The 17,521-nt window shown below is 42.6% G+C and overlaps 1 protein-coding gene across 1 annotated transcript; it reads left to right on the forward strand.

Annotated features, from left to right (window-relative positions):
- The first annotated feature begins 797 nt into the window (after positions 1–797).
- Positions 798–17,446, forward strand: osbpl10a (oxysterol binding protein-like 10a). Its single transcript, XM_085939954.1, has 13 exons — positions 798–1,375; positions 3,358–3,533; positions 5,965–6,044; positions 6,425–6,493; positions 7,576–7,773; positions 10,098–10,338; positions 12,138–12,268; positions 14,666–14,815; positions 14,899–15,415; positions 16,054–16,240; positions 16,298–16,480; positions 16,543–16,696; positions 16,786–17,446. The coding sequence occupies exons 1-13, from the start codon at positions 1,101–1,103 to the stop codon at positions 16,828–16,830; spliced, it is 2,406 nt and encodes an 801-aa protein (XP_085796080.1). The 5' UTR covers positions 798–1,100; the 3' UTR covers positions 16,831–17,446.
- Positions 17,447–17,521: the final 75 nt, after the last annotated feature.

Here is a 17,521-nt window from a genome sequence, read left to right on the forward strand (position 1 = left end):
GAGTTGCAGAAGACACTATTCCCACTGGGTCTCTTTGTAGCGCTAGAACTGATTGATTGTTTCAGCTCTGCATTAAATGAATAGATGTGGAATTAAAAGTAATGGTAAAGGCTGCTTTGACTTATAATGGAATGCAACTGATCCCAGCTTAAATCTCATCACAAGCTTTTAACCAACGTCTCTCTCTGTTTCTGTTGCACAGGGATTTATTTATTTTTTTACTCTTCTGTATTGATCTCAGCTTTGAGGCTGCCTCAGCAGACAAGCGGTGGGAATCTATCAGAACCCCGTTAAGTGTCCTGCAGAGATTCATCAAGGCGAGCCTTCGATTGCTCAATGCAGTTGTTGTCTCTTGTGATAACCTGCAATGCTTCTTTTTTTTATTTTTTTAATCTTGGCTGGATGTTGTTCCCTGCCACATTTAGGTGCTTCTAACTAACATTGAGTAGAAGAACCTGTGGCTACACCCAAAACTGTCACAAACTTCATTTGAAATGGTCTTAAAACACATTAAAATGTCAAGGAATTTAACTTATTCTCTTGATAATGCATATTTGGGAACTGGAAGTTATTCCGGCTCATAAAGCATCATCCACATCATAAAGCTGAGAAAATATGTGAAAAGCTGATCGATCAAATGATCACGCTCATGAACAATCAAAGAGGTGAAACTGTGTTCCTTCACACCAAGATTATTATTCTAAGAGGTTTTGCAACTGTGGCTGTAAGCCCATTTTCACGATGATGTGGCTCCACAAGGTTCCATTGTAATTTCCGGGGGGTGGGGGGGAGTCAAGTGGGCGTGTCTTTGTGCAAGAAAGCGCTGGCTCAGTGTAGCGGTTGTCACACAAGCTCAGAGACGAGACAGGGATTCATGAAGATGTCAGTTTTTACGCACGGTGGGGGACGCACGCATCCACGTCACGGCGCGGTCACGACACGTCCGCAGCTTTCGCTTTTAGTTGGGCTCGTCTTATTCGCCACTTCAATGTGCTGGTGGTGAAATTCTTCCTACAGCTGCTTGGACTCCATCCTTGTCTCCTCCTCCTTCTTTTCGTCCTCCTCCTCCACCTCCTCCCCTTTGCTGTCCCGTCACCAGCATGGACAGGACAGCGAGCAGTGTTCATCAGGGAACCAACAAAAGCAACTCTTCTTCTTCTTCTGGTGACCGAAGCAACTCGACACGAAAACCCGGCGGGTGGACGGGTTCGCCAAGTCCCGGTCCCGGGCCACACTGCGGCCCCGCGGGTGCAGGGGGTGGCCGGGGGGCTTTCTTAGGGAACAGCACCAGTTCGCAACAGCCGCAGGGACGCAAGCGACAACTGGAAGGAGTTCTCAGCAAATACACGAACCTCATTCAAGGCTGGCAGAACAGGTAAACAAAAAAGGCTATTTAGTTGCCTTGACTTTTTGGGGAATGTCTTCTTGTTGATACTGCATTGTCCACGTTGCAATTGAGGGGGCGGAGATGAGTTGTGGTTGACAATATTTAGTTCTCTTGACTGTTTACTTTTACTCACGACATCTGAACACAGATAAAGGTGGACTTTGGTTAGCAAATCTGCCTCACAGATCTGAGGTTTGAATTCTTTTTGTGTAGAGAAGCAAGATATTCCCCACTCCCAATCTTACATTTGTCAAGATGGTCCATTTTTCACAAACAATCTCATTTTGTCTATTTTTTCCCCCCCATGAGTGTTTATTTATTTATAATATTTCTTCTTTTGCGGATACTCTCATAACAAGCCGGCAAAAGTAGCTCCACCACTGTCGACATCCTCGCAGTGCATTATTATGTGATTCATGCAGAATTTATGACTTCACCCCCCCCTGCCTCGTTCTCATTCTCTCTTCTCACAATGTCACCAATATATTTTCATAAAAAATGGATTTAATGATATAAAAAGTCAATTTGAGCACAGTGTGAAGGTGAATTATTGTGGATTGTGAGTTTAGTTCTTGCTACAAACTTCTTAAAATCAAGCCCACTTTTTTTTTTATGTAGTCATGCTGGTTGACTTGATTTGTTGCTACTTGCAAAGTTGCATTTGCACAATGTTGATTTCATTGTCCACAACATTTAAAATAGAAATGTTTTCCAGGTGGCCAGCGTAATTACAGTCATGAGTGAGTTTTCAAATGACCAGTGTATTGTGTGCTGGTGTGAAACGGACCTGAGCGGAGCTGAATATGCTGCTGAGTAGGTGGCCCTTTGCCAATCTGAAGTGTTGATAATGTTGTGGAAGTGATGCGCACCGTCGTAATAGCATCATTTTATAGAAGAGTGTAACCTGAAAAGCAACATCCCCACATCTTTGCTATAATTTCAGTGAAATATACATCTAGAGTAGAACCACCGAGATTTCTTCCTGTGCTGAGTCTAAATTTAGAATTTTGAATAATGTCGAGGTGGCAGGTGGGTGGTCGGGGTACATTTTGAGGGATGATTCGTGACATTGCTGCGCCTCTTTGGTTGAAGGTGTGAATTGAATTCGACCAGCTTCACCGAGGTGACATACTCATTTTTCGGGTTGATATGAAACAACATTGTGCATTAAATTCATTACTTTACAGATGAGGTACCATTCTACTTTAAAAAAGTACAAATTTATATTTGTCATGATTACAGAGGTGGAATGATGAATCGATTTTTTAATCCGATTAATCGGCGAAATAATCAACAGCACTGTTTTTTTTGCTGTAGTAAAGGTCAAAAGCTCAGGTAACACTCTTAGGTCAGCGTTTTAAACGTGAGCGCGGACATACGGCCCTGTACTTATTATCCAGCACCATCCATCATGTTAAAGGCCTTTACTCTTTCTTGTTTAGCTGCAATGGCAAGACTGCCCGAAGGGGTCAACTGTAAACGACCCCGCTCTGCTGACTGAACATGGGATTAAAACTTTTTGTGTGTGCGTGCATGCATGTGTGATAAAAAGTATCTGACTCAGGCGGATTGGTCACCGATTCGCTGAGCTCGACATTATTCACACTCTGCATGGACTGACAAGACTGTGAATAGGGATCAATTTTTAGATTGTAGTTTTTCCGCATTCTCTCAAGGGAACTTTTTTTTTTGTGGCGACAAGCCACGTCTTCACCTATTCTATACAACCACGATGTGGCGTTGGATCGCAAATCAATACTGGAATTGGACGTGAAGCGAGAAACATTGATCACCAGTTTAAGCCAAAAGAAGGGCAGGAGGAGAGGGCAAGGACAACCACTGTTTTGTCAAATCAAAAAGTAGCGATAAGTCAGCAGAATAAAAAAAAACAATGACAAGGGTCACATCTTGGAATGTTTTCAACTATTTTCTTTTTTAAATAGCAATTCATTCCTTTTTATTTTTTGCAGGTACTTTGTGTTAGATCCAGATTTGGGATTGCTGCTATATTATGTCAACGAGCAAGGAAGGAGCCAGAAGCCGCGAGGGTCCCTTCCTTTAATCGGAGCCACCGTAACTCAGAGTGATGAGGTTCCACACATGTTCATCGTCAATTCTGTCAATGGAGAGCTGTACAAACTCAGAGGTATGACTTTTATTACTATCGATTTTAAGTATATTGTTTAGTTCATCTTACCTAAGAGAAGCAACAGGGGTCCTAAAAAAAAAAAAAAAAAAAAACAGCAGGAAAGTATGCAGCTCACATGTGCAGTCTCAACAATCAGTAGTGAAGATTAGCCAGTGCGCTCAGATTTGGTATTGGTTACCATGGGAACCCCCTGAAATCCTACCTAGGGAGGAGCAGAGTGGAACTTTAGAGTCCAACAAGGAGTCATTTAGCATTTTTCACGGCTTTTATAGCTTTTCATGTTGTTTTCCATGTGTATTAATCGCACTTTTGTGTCCTCAGTCCATTACTTTGTTTTGGAACTTTTCCCCCCCCCCATCTCTTATCACTTGTGCCATTGTAAGAAGATACACACAATGTGTCACTGATCTCATTTCAGGGGTTCAACAATTGACTGCCATTGTACTACATTTCACTTTGGATGTAAGAACCTGCAATTGTATTCATGAATGGCCGGCCCCCCAACAGCATTGCAACAAAGGCGCTAGTGATAATTTGAAGGCTGAAAATAGACATTGGGCAATCTTAGTGAGCAGCTTTGATTTAATCCTGTGTGGATGTTCAGGTGCTGAATGAATCAATTGGTTACACTTCTACAGTCAGTAAATGAAATGATACACATGTTGAAAGCTCATTTGGATGACTGACAGAATCCTCAATATACAAAATAATTCGGGTTTTTTTTTCGATTCAAATGATTACTTCAGTTGCCCGAATTTTTTGAGTTTGACTCAAAACCCTAAATCAGAGGATCAGACTGAGGGCGGGCTGCTCCGCTGAGGGAGTGGCCGACTTCATTCGCCGCCAATCAAAGAGCCCTTTCAATGTGGCCTGACTCATGACGACACAGCCCTATTTTCTGTCCGAACGATGACGATACATAATTGCAGTCATGCCTTAATGTGGCCCCGTCAATTTAGAAATACTTTATGCTCCTACATAAAAGAGCTAATACTATGCCAGTTAAGAATGATAAAATCTTACGCAAACTATCCCGAACATTTAATAAAGATTTTACGATGGTGAGGGTTTGATTCACATCACTGTAATAAAAGTGGGTGTAATTAGACAATGATTAACGGAACGGGGAGTGCTTGCTACTCTCCAGAAGCTCTGTGCTCGTCTAATTGAAAATATAACTCGAATGTAAGAGTGGCGCAGTAATCTTTTTTTCCATCCGGATATGAGCCACTATATTGTGCTCTTAGCCTGGAGCAAGCAAATTGTGAACAGGTGCACATCAGCATAGAGACACAAATCATCTGAAAAAAAAAAATCCCAGTAGCGAGACTTGTGCGCTCCAACAACACAAATAGATGACAATATTGACTCCTACCTTGAAATTGGCTCTTTTTGGGTAAGATGTTCCGGAGCCGACTAGTGAAAAAAGATATTATTTGCATTTCTCAAGAGATTTTTTTTTTTGCAGTGTGCTCCAAAGTGGCACTTTGTAGGATGGCTTGTAAGTGCCAAGCTCATGCTGAATTCATTTAACCCTTCCAAAAACCTGTGGAAGATAAACATGACATGTTTGAATCAATTTAAGTGTCTTTCACATGTAAATAAACTAGTGATTAGCATGTGAAAAAAAGTTGATACCTTTTTAGCATATTGAAATCTGATCAGTTTGTTCCTTTGTTTATAAAGTGCGTCTAATGGGAATCTCCATGGTAGCATCATGAATGTTTATTAATCTCAGTTTGAATGCATAAATTCAAGGCCCGACCCATGTGGATTTTTTTTAAGGTCTTTTTTGGTGATTCTGGTAGAATGCAATTCAGAAAAATGAATCATCGGCTAATTTGTTAAAAAAAAAATTTTTTTTAGCTCTTTAACCCCAAATATTTGAATATTTTACAATACTTTGTTCTATTGTGTTTGTTTGATTTCATAGTATAGAAAATGGGACAAAATGAAAATGTGAGAGATGTAGGGAACCTTTGCTGCAGGTTGAACTCCCAAATTGAAGAACAGCAAACATCAAGAGAGTCCGGTGGGTGCAGCAGTTTGGATCTGATTGACACCTTTGCGCCACAGTCTATTGTTTCTTTTCTGGAAGGTTGCACTCAAGCAGCCTCAAGAGCCTTGGAAGATGTTAGATTAAAAAAAAAAAGTTATTCTTATGTAAAAATATAACGGGTAATTATTTTGCACAATCTGGGAGACTGGCGCTAGCTTGTTCTGAGCTTTTTGAAGGATCCTTAATCAAATTGAGAGGTTCATCTTTGCAGTTGGACTATATCAAAGAAAACAAATGGCATTCCTCAGTAGACATGAAGACTCTTTTAACTATGTATCGACCCGACTGTGAACTCCAAGAATTAATTGGATGCATGGGATGTGAGGCACGTCAATTAACTGTTTTTTTTTTTTATCTGTATCTTTCCAGCCTCTGATGCCAAAGAGCAGCAGTATTGGGTTAGCCAACTCCAAGCGTGTGCCAGGAGACATTCTGACTGCAGTGCCAAGGTAAAAAAAAAAAAAAAGCTACACATTTACTTATTTATCTACTTATTTACTGTGTTTACTTAAAAAGCTTAGGTGAGGCTTAAGGTAAAAAAAAAAAAAAAAATGTGATCGGCATTCCTTACTATTTTTATCACATTTTCTAGAACGGAATTGTGCAATAGGATGAAATGAAGATGAGATTACATTTTTAATCCCAAACATCCATCACAGGGCACAACCTTTTTTAGGTTTGATTTTGTGTTAAATGTCATTGACTTTTCGTGACATCTAAAAATAATAAATACAAATAGAGCGATTGTGATAGGATGTAATATTATTTGCTAATAGATCCATCCTGGTCCATGTTCCTCTACTTTCTGCAACCAATGTTTCTTTATTAGGTAAGGAAGCTGAAGGGCTCGGATGAACACCTGAGTTCAGAAGAATCAGCGGGGGGACAAGATGCGTCGGTGAGTCACTCCTTCTAAACCCCCACACAAACACACTCTTATTAAACATGTGCACTTCTTCATTTCATCTCATAATGTCTTGCATGGGTTGGGATATAAAAAGATGTCTGGGGTAGAAAAAAGTTGTGTGAGTTCTCATAAAAAAAAAAAAAAAAGATGACGTCCTTACAGGAAATGGAGGTGTGGGAGTCAAACTGTGGACTTAGTACTGTTGACTTACTGGCCTTAAGCAAACACATGCATTCTTTGTTACACCATTGCTGGAATTATTTTCTTAAAAACAAAATGGCATTCTTCAGTAAAACATGACATACATTTATATTTATAGTCCAATACGACAAACCATATTTACAATTTTTTCTTGCATATTGTTGCATTTTCTCTTGTTGTTGTCGTCCAGACATATTCATGGGTCCAATATGTTTCTTCCGTTTCCACTTTAATGAAATGCTCGGGGCTCCGTTCCAGTTATAGAGGACAAAAGCTCAATTCTTAATGCCGTCCGTTTCTTGTCTGCTGGCTCAGGAGCTCGCTCGTGGCTTGCCTTTGCACAATGCAACACTGTTCAGTCCTGTAAGCTGATTAAGTCCTGCCTCAAAAGATCTCAAAGTACCTATGTCATATAAATCTCACTCTACACAAATTGGACGGTTATCTTGACAATTTCTTTTTTTTTAACATCCTGGTAGTATTCTTAAATCTTGATAACACTTAGTCGACAGCACAGCAAAATAGTTCATTGATTCAGTCATACAATGATCAAACAATAAGCTCAATCATTGGAATTGAAGTAATCACCAGTTTGGTTTTGTTGTTAGTGCAAAGCAAGCAGAATGTCCTCAGCAGCTTGTTTGCCTATCATTGAGCAGTGCTCTGTTGTGCAAGCTTGATCTATTTTGCTTTCACTGGCACTGTAACCAGACCTCGGTTACCTCGGGGCAGATCATCTCTGGTGCACTCTCACTAATGGGGAGAATAAAAAAAAAAAGTCAAATGTGTGGATAACTAGTTTGATTTTGTGTGTTTTTTGGACGAAGGTCATCAACACATCAGCGATGTATTTTTTGTCTCGTGTACGTCAGGGCTCCTCATCATTGGGCCGCAACCGTAGCTTCTCTCTCCTCCCACACCTTACGCCAACGTCATCACCGGCTTCTCAGAGGCAACTGGCTCACACGTCTTCGCCGGGCAACATCGTTACGATAACCCATCACAAGTCACCGGCTGCGGCGCGCCGGGCCAAGAATCAGTACCCGGGACGACTGCTGGAGGTCAAAGAGGTGGGTGCCAAAATCATATCTGGACTCGAAATTCAAAAAAAAAAAAAAAAATCCTCATCCTCAAACGTACTTGCTAGATCTGGGTCGGTTGAATTGAACTAATATGGATGCCTCACATAAAAGTTCGCAGCTTTGTTCTTTATTCGAGAACAACACACAATAGCTCAAATGGACTGCAAGATCAGAAAGTTTCCCACTTTGACTGAACATGGTGCACAAGTCAAGCCCCTCTGGCCACTTTTCAATTGGTGCAGTTCTCTATTCCGCTGTGCGTCGGCATGCTCTGGCTAAGAATATCTCATCCGAGTGATTCACTCTGTTGACAGAAAGAGAGCATCTTGCTGTCAGTGAATGGAGAATCCTTTCTCACCTCTGAGGAGCAGTCTGAGTGAGCAGATGGCCGTGTTTATTAAGTAAAACAAACACTCCTCTGGTGCTTGATTCAATGTCAGACTGAAAAAAAAAACAAGGCCCACTGTGATTTGTGATTCATTCTCTCATTTGGCTTCACATTCCTCTGACCTGATTTCTCCAGTAACACATATGGATGAAATGTATTTGCCGCTCATTCATAATGCTCACTCTTGACTCCTTCATGAATTCCTGCATGATTTGTCTTGTCAGCTTGACCTTCAGCCAGTATCACTTAACCTTCCAGGCAGTAAGCCAAGTTGGGCAGACTGTGATTATAGCATTTTTGCTCTCTCATCTCAAATGCTCACCACTCTAAGTCTCATATAAACCACAAACGAATGGTAATAACGGGCCGCTGATAAATGAATCACTGGGGTAGAATTGAACACACCATCGTGAAAAAATAGAGTGTGTGAAACGGAATCTCCCAAATTGGTCATTGTGACATTTGTCACCTTTCATCCATCTGTCCATCCATGCACGCATGCATTTGGCCGACTGTGTGGCAGCGGGAGTCGGAGCACACGAGCCAGCTTGTCACAGCCGACTGATGTGAGCTCATCAAACAGCGGCGCAGCCATGTTGGAGCTGGATCACTGGGGTTAGGCTATTTCTGGAAGCATGGCTGATCCCATTGGCTCCACGGAGCAAGTCTACTCTTGCTGTCTTTGGAAATAGGGCCAGTCTGCTCCTTTTTGGTTTTGGCGTCACGTGACAAAAATACATCCGGACCACGTAATAGGAAGGGCAGTAACAATTGAGCAAATTTACATTTTGACGTGAGGAATTAAATTCAGCCACACACCTTGCTCTCTTTTGTCATCTGCAAAATAACATTTGACATCTCGGGTCCTCGTGATTATGTCATTAGGTCATTATTTATGACACCTTATTAATTCATTAACAAGAACCCTAAAGCTCTGTTCGGTTATATTTGGATTTTTACACATTCTTATCTTATGAAACGGCCGCAGTAAATTATTGTTATTAACAAGCCATAGAAAATCCGTTCGGCACTATGATTTGTCATAATATATATTTGTTATTATTGATTGTTGCCCCTTTTGCAGTCTATCATCGCAAAAACAACAAAAGCCATTTGCGCCTTTCACACCCACATCCTCATAAATTGGCACATCAGCCATTGGGGCTCGTCTCATTAAGATAATTAGATACATAGCGACAACGGCGACAATTGCTAGAGGCTATTAATATTCGCAGTTTGACACCCAAACAGGTTTTTATCATTATTTTCAAATTTCATATCTGAATATTGTCTTTTCTGTGGGTGCCAGAGGATGCATAAGCGCATCCGACAGCTTTTAGCGCTTCTAAAATAGCTGGTGTGCGCGCGCCACTGCAGATGTGCTTGTCAAGTGCGTGCAAAAGACGAGGTGTGGGCTGCGAACATATACAATATTAATGAAGGCAAGATTAGCAACCTGCATACATTAGTGCCCAGAAAAGAAAGGAAGAAAGGAAGAAAGAAAGAAGCAACTTTGTCTTCCTCCCTTTCGTGATGCAGTTAGAACGATTAGACCCAAATAGGTGAGTCATACAAGAATCATTCTCATACTCGCATCAGGGAGTCTTCTTTGGAAAACAAAACAAAACAGCTATCTTCTTTTGGAGGAGATGAGGTCACACTATAAGAATGCATATTCGCGTATGTATTATGATCTATCATCCGCAATAAACTCTGATGCACCTGTGGGTGTAGTTCCACTCTCCATTCCTAGATGGCAGCACTATATATTGTTTGCGCTCCAATTTGAACGAAGATTGAAAACAGGAAGTTTCAATGGCATAAATGCTATTGCTAATGCTATGCTATAGAAGAAATAGATGATGGATGGATGGATTATGCAATACATTGTCAACAAAGGAAACTGGTCACCGCTGTCTTCCAGATGATGTCCCAAGCCGAGGGCCAACAGAAGAACCTTGTCCACTCCATTGACTCGTTGCCCACCAAGGGTTCCGTCTCCTGTCTGGACCAGGACCTGCTGCTGCTCAAGGCCACGTCGGCCGCCACGCTCAGCTGCCTGGGAGAGTGCCTGAACATCCTCCAACAGACCCAGAGCCATAGCCAGGTGCCGCCTCCATCGCAGGCTACTCAACGTAACCACACTGTCCATGGAGCTCCCACGGGTGAGTCGTCCCTGGGCTCCATTCTTGTACTGCTGGAGCCTCCAACTTCTCTATCTTCTCCTTCCTTTCTGCCTACTCGTTCACAACCGGTTAGCAAGGGCCAGTTGGACTGTAGTACCTGTCCCTGCCTGACGGGCGCTATAAACTTCAACGTCTGTACCAAATGTTGTTGAATGTTGCGATTGGGGAACTCTTGACTTGTTGTCTTCTCCATCTCATTTATGGTGTTGAAAATTCCAATCACGATTGTCAGTCGATGAAAATAAACCAAATAAAAACCCCGAAGATTTCTGTCACCTAGGGTGATTGATATTTCGGGGACAGTCAGTCCTGACAGTGCGTTGGTCTTTTCTTTGCACCAACAGTCAGCACGCGTTGTTGTGGAGTGGGACCACCTTGCTGCAAGTACAAAGCACTTTGTATCCGCTGCCTGGCTGATCGGCCCCGTGGGGTTCCAACTGCAACCTCAGCAGTGAGGAATTTTATAAGCAGAATGCTGGGCGATGCGACGCATGATCCCAAACTTTTTTTTTTTTTTTTCAAATAATTGCTTCATAATGAAATGCAAATTCCCGCTTGCCTTTCCTCTGTCACCTCCGTGAAGAGTTTCAAAATGATGTAAGGAAGTGAAATGAAGGAAGACGTCGTCCCTTGACTGAAAGTAGGGCCTTGATTATTGTGCAGAGGACAGCCATTTGCATGGACAGCAATAACATAACTAATGAGTGCTGAATCATCTTTTGAATGTGATTAATTACGCTTGTTGCTTGTGGGATATGACTTCAATTTATTCTTGACAGAAAAATGTCAGCGTGGGTCACATCAGTGATATACAATATAGTACACCTTGAGAACATGAAGGATAGTAACTCATGTCTTATGTTAAAAATGTTTTATTTTTTTTTTTGGCTAATTGGGATTAAACTAATTGATTTTTTTTTTAATTGACATTGAATCTAGTACATAATAAAATCTTCTGGTTGCCTAATTGTGAACTTGAGACAAAGTAACTTGACTGAAAAGTTTTTTTTTTTTTCTTTTTTAAAGATTGTGTTTTTTGTTGATTATTGCTGACCATGCAATTACCTATATAACAAATCCTGCGGATTTCTACCTGGTAAATGCATGAATATTTATTTTCCCTTAATTTATTTCTATCAGCTTTGTGCCCTTCCAGCATGCATCTAGCCAGTAGGCCATAGCACAAAATATGCAGCTGCTTGAAATACGATTGCAAACACATCCTATATAGATCATGGAAATCTTTTCTGACATGAGAATTGATCAGGAATGACCAACTCCCCCCCACGCCCGCACACACTTGTGCCTCCAGGCTCTGGCTGGCCCACACTAATGTCTCCACTGGGTCGAGTTTCATCCAATAATAATAATAATAATCAAAACAGATGCCTTCAGGGTACTTCTGTGCATTTTTTCAAACTTACAAAACATTGAATATAAGAAGTAAACACAACCCAATTTGAATGATATAAATAAAGTGCATTAACTGGTATTTGAAATGGTTCATAATGGTTCATCCATCTGAGTATTTTTTTTTGCTGACGTTAAGGAGAAGATGTCAGATATCAAGACATAATACATTCAGACGCACACACACATGGTGCTCTTTTTTTTTAATTTGGTTTTTTTAGTCCGTTCAGTTTTACTTATGAAATACCATATTGAATGTCAGAAGTAAATGAAAAGTGATTCATCGTTATCATTCCAACTGGGCATCAAAAGACGAAAATGAAGGATGACCTTTCGCTTTGACCTCTGACACCTTTTCATTCACTCAGATGGCGCTCCTGTGTGGACAGTACCAAAGTCACCCTCAGGGCAGCATCTGAAAAACGGCGGCCTGACTCCTCTGCGCTCGTCCGAGCCCTCGCCAGCCCTCAGGGAAAGGAGCTTGTCACATGGTGTTGAGGTGAGACTTGGAATTTATGACTCACTTTTTCACTTGATGTCCTTTCTCTAAATTAAGCATGATTAGCATCGCACCTCTAGAAATGTCGATTATTTGTCAATGATTAGGTGTCAAAACAGTGTTTTGATATAATTGTCCATGTTGTTTCTGGTGATCACCAGTAGAGGGCAGCACAATGCTTTGTTTTTATATGACCTAGCTTTCTTTGAGATGTACCACATCCCAAAAGATTGAGCACTTTTGATCATTGATCAGTGAGCGCAGTCGTCAATATCTGCTTCAAGTTATGCTGCGGCAACAAATCCTCTTGGCCCCTACAAAAACACTTTTGACAGGCATACCTAAATCACACCTAAAGTCATCCAAAGATGGATTGTAGTGGAAGTGAGCTGGAGGAGGAAGAAGATAAAAACTTCATGTTGGCTATAGGCGTTTTGTAAATTGGATGGATGATGAAAAATGGAGAGTTAACCAAAAGTGAGCAACGGTAGCAGACGGAAAATATGGGAATGGATGAGGGCTAGGGAGGGGGACGATGATGTAACAGGGTAGCGGAGAGGAAAGGAAAGGAAAGGAAAGGAAAGGAAAGGAAAGGAAAGGAAAGGAAAGGAAAGGAAAGGAAAGGAGGGTGGACAAAGGGAAGCAATGACGTGTTACAGCACAGAGAGAAATAAATCCAACACAATTGAACTGTAAGGAATATGAAATGAAATATAAATGTGACGGAGCAAGTCGTAGGTTACAAAAGTGAATATTCCAAAAAAAAAAATATTGTATTGGTGAACCAGCTCCGAGGCTATTTGCTGTAGAAGCATCAACGTTGAACATATGCATGCAAAATGTGACTGTGTGACCTCAGAACAGTAAAGAACTTCCCTTTTGCAGCACTAATAAAGGCTTCTTCTATTCTTAGCAAGAAGAGTGAATGGGGGTGGGGGGGGGGAAGAATACTGACTGAATCCAAAGGGGGGGTGGGCAGAAGTGAGGAGGAGGAAGTAACAAGCATGCGAGGGAACACAGCAGAGGGATGATGGGAAGAAGCAGGAGGAGACGTCACAGGGACTTAGCCCTGAGCTTTTGTTTCACCACTTCCTTGTTTTTCTGGGTGGTGGGCACAGCAGCTAATCACTAGCACCACCACTCCAAAGATGAAGATGGGTGCTTAGCAGAGCTTTAAATGCAACTTTGGGACTTTCTTTTTGGGCTTTGACCTTTTATGGAGATGAAGTCCAGTTGGATGCAGGTCAAGCATTTAGCTGCGCATCAAGATAACGTGAGTGTTTCAAAGCTCGTGGCTTTTTTTTTTTTTTTTGCACGTTGTTCTCCAAACGGGGCGAAGTTTGGCTTGTGTAACTGTCAAGTGGAAAATGTTAACTAAGAAAACAGTACAGGTTATGTAAGATACTCGTGATAATTTTCTTTGGAGACATCTTAGCGGAAATGATGAACTCTGTATGGAAGCTTGATTCATTCTGATAAAATAATGCTAATATTAGAATAAGGAAATATTTCAACTAATATTGCAAGAACCTTAACAGCCAAAAAATGAAGAGTAACTAGGAACTTTCTGTACTTCAGACTTTAAACTTTAAGGAGCGGCCCCTCCAAAAATGTTTAAGGCTTAATAAAAGCAACCAGCTCATTTAAAAAAAACATATCAAAGTCTTTCCCAATTTTGCGCTAACCGCACTTCATTCTAATATCTGAGTTGAAAATCTCCACCAGAAGCGCTGTGACCCCCTCAGCAGCAATTTCCTGCCGCAGTCGAGAGCCTTTTTAATTAATTACAACCACTGAAATCATAACAGACAGCTCGCAGCTTCCCTCCCCGCCCGCAAACGTCTATAAATATATCTCGAACAACTCACGGGAACCCGGCCGCAAGCCACACGTGTGCGCAGGTCTTTTGTGTCATAGTGTGCATACATGAAATCAAATATTCAAGTAACAGGCAAAGCACTAATGTCCTGGACATTTCGATGTCGCACGTTTACACCGACATGAAATGAAACACCCCAGGGATTTCACATTCGGCTTTTCTTGTTGTTTCTAGAGGCATCGTCATTAAAACCAGATATGTAAAATGGTGTCGTGTGGAAAAAGAAGCAGCAGCGAGTTTTTGTGGCCCACAGGCTAGCGAGCACTTTGTGCATTATACATTAGAATCTTTCTTTTTTTTTTTTTCCCCTGCCTTCGTCACGTTACTGCAGGAGATCTCAAAAGCTCCTTCCCGTTTGAGCGCCTTGGGTTGAATGCTGGGGAAGCAAAAGCAAGCGCACATCTTCACTCTTGCTTTGACCAGTCATGTGGATCAGAGCTCAAGGCCAACAAGGCCTTCAAAGAAATCCAAGCATCCTGAAAATGCTTTGAATGTCATTTTTGTTTTTGTCTGGACAGCACCAGGCGGAGCTTGGAGACATCAGCCAAAGTGAGGAAGTGACGGACACGGAGGACAATGAGGAAGAGGACCTGGGTGTCTTGGATGACCAGAGGAGCGTCATTCTCCACTTGCTGTCCCAGCTCAAACTGGGAATGGACCTCACTCGGGTGAGTCTGTGACCTTTAAATGTGAGAACAAATCCGCTATTGTGGAAAATGCCAGTGATTCATTCAGCTGTTAATTTTCCTAGGTGGTACTGCCAACGTTTATTCTGGAAAAGCGCTCGCTGCTGGAGATGTACGCCAACTTCATGGCCCATCCGGACTTGTTCTTGTCCATCACGGCCGGAGTTACGGCCGAGGAGCGTATCGTGCGCTTTGTGGAGTACTACCTGACCTCCTTCCATGAGGGGCGGAAGGGGGCTGTCGCCAAGAAACCATACAACCCCATACTGGGAGAGACCTTCCGTTGCTCCTGGGAAGTGCCTCGGGACAAAGTCAAGCTTTCGGTCAGAAGCAACCAGGGGTGTGTCCGGGAGTCAGGCAGGAGCCCCAACAACGCGGCGGCGGCGCCCCCGCAAGGTGACGACGACGACGCAGCGGGAGCCTGCTACAGAGTCCGCTTTGTGGCCGAGCAGGTTTCCCATCATCCGCCAGTTTCGGCTTTTTACTGCGAGTGCAGAGAGAGGCAGGTGTGTGTCAACGCACATGTGTGGACCAAGAGCAAATTTATGGGCATGTCTATAGGAGTGTCCATGGTGGGAGAAGGTGAGTCTTTGCCAACTCCATGCCTTTTTCACCTACTTTCTAATCACCTTTCAAGACAGGCGGGAGGGAAGGAGACCTGATACACTGACAGAATTATTTTGGATGCTGACTCATGGTTCTTATTCATGGCCATGACAAAGCAGGTAATCATGCAAAAGGGCGGCTGCTGCTTCTGCTGCTGCTGTTGGTGGTGGTGGTGACCTTCAGCGCAAGCACAACTGATTGCTGCCTTTGTGATCGCTGCACTCAGCAGCCTGAGTGACCTTATTGTATAGATTTGATCATGCTGAGGTCCATTTATTTGCATTTTATGTTTCCTCAATTGGATCATTTGATAAGCACGAGTTGTTTATGGTCATGATTACTGTAGCTAATTATCAAACGCTGCTGTGGTTATGGTTGTTTAACTTTATTAGCCTCTTCAAATTATTTTCATTTCCCATCCATTTCACGATAGTTGAATGCCTCATTGGGTTTTGTTGCACGAGTGAGGGCTTGAAATAAGTGTTTTATAGTTTGGAGAGAAAACAAATGGGGCAGTGTATATCGTCAGCTGACGTGACGTGAGCGGAGGAATGACTTCCTTGATCATCACAACACAGGAAAGCTTCAAACGTCCTTCCCTTCCTTCTGGCCAGGCGTGCTGTGTCTGGTGGAGCACGAGGAGGAGTACGTCTTCTCGTTGCCTTCGGCCTACGCCCGCTCCATCCTCACTGTACCCTGGGTGGAACTGGGAGGAAAAGTCTCCATTAACTGTGCCAAGAGCGGTTACTCGGCCACCGTCACTTTCCACACCAAGCCTTTCTATGGTGGCAAAGTACACAGGTGAGCGTCAAGCAAAAATCGAATGAGGATTTGGGCTGACACCAATTTGTCCGACAGAGTGACCGCAGAGGTGAAACACAACCCGACCAACACCATCGTGTGTAAAGCGCAGGGGGAGTGGAACGGAACCCTGGAGTTCACCTACAGCAGCGGCGAAACCAAAGTGATCGACACAGCCAAGCTCGCCGTAACCAGGAAGAAACTCCGAGCGCTGGAGAAACAAGAACGCATGGAGTCCAGGTATGAAGGTGTAAACGGACTGCACAGATTGACAGATTTGACAAGATTGCGCCCCCCTGTAGGCGTTTATGGCAACACGTGACCAAGTCGCTAAAAGACGGCAACATGGACGAGGCGACGGAGCACAAACATGGATTGGAGGAGCAGCAGAGGGCGGACGAGAGACGGAGGGCAGCTGTAAACAAAGCCTGGACACCCAAATACTTCACTAAGGAGGTCAGATGCTCACTGACACATACTTTAAGTGGTAATTTTTGGGCTCTTGTGTTTTCACTTTCCATCTCACCTGTCAACGTATGTTGCAGGGAGACAGCTGGATGTACAACAATCCTTTGCGGAAGTGCACCTGACAACAAGTCACGGCATCACTTCCAGTGGCCACACGGGTAGCAACTTCTTAACACTTGAAAGTTGGACTCACCTTGTTGCCACGGAGACACAGACAGGGAACAAGCAACCGTGCCAAAGGGAATCTCCATGCATAACCAAGGACGGCAGCATTTTGTATACAGTTGATATAGAATTAGAGTTGTCCTCTATTTTTCACCTGTGCCAAGGCCTTTTGCACATTGTCACGAAAGAAGTCGGTCAGCGGTGTTTGTATATCCAATCCAATGTTTTCTCATCTATTGTGTCTTCTACGTGGCTCACGGAACACTAAAGTTGTCAGTCACTTTTACCACTTTTATAATCTATGGCTCTATCTACCAATCAGAGTGGTCATCTAGCAGGAAATAGGACCACATCAAATCATTTTAAATATCATTGCCAATGCAGATGAAATGATTCTATCAAGTACATTAGGGCAAGTTTTTAGACAGTACATTGGCTTTTAATCCTAATAACGGCCTTGATTGTTTTGTCTGCACATATGAATGTATCTGCACATTTTTAATAGTTTATTCTCCCACCTTATATTGTACTTTTGAGTTGTATTATTTATAGGTTGTCCCATAAAGGCTTCTCTCTTCTTCCGTGTGTGTGTGTGTGGCTTTATGGGTTTGCTTCGCCACGCCCACTTCAAATCAGTGTTTTCAATTA

The sequence above is a fragment of the Syngnathus leptorhynchus genome, chromosome 20 (genome assembly GCF_054491065.1).
Source record: "Syngnathus leptorhynchus isolate UIUO chromosome 20, UIUO_Slep, whole genome shotgun sequence".
NCBI classification, from domain to species: Eukaryota; Metazoa; Chordata; class Actinopteri; order Syngnathiformes; family Syngnathidae; genus Syngnathus; species Syngnathus leptorhynchus.

Excerpts from the sequence above, each read along its gene's own strand:
- osbpl10a (XM_085939954.1), top strand. The coding sequence starts at position 1,101 with ATGGACAGGACAGCGAGCAGTGTTCATCAGGGAACCAACAAAAGCAAC. Across the intron at positions 6,045-6,424 it reads ATTCTGACTGCAGTGCCAAG|GTAAGGAAGCTGAAGGGCTC; the intron begins GTAAAAAAAAAA and ends TTTCTTTATTAG. Across the intron at positions 16,481-16,542 it reads CAAGAACGCATGGAGTCCAG|GCGTTTATGGCAACACGTGA; the intron begins GTATGAAGGTGT and ends GCCCCCCTGTAG.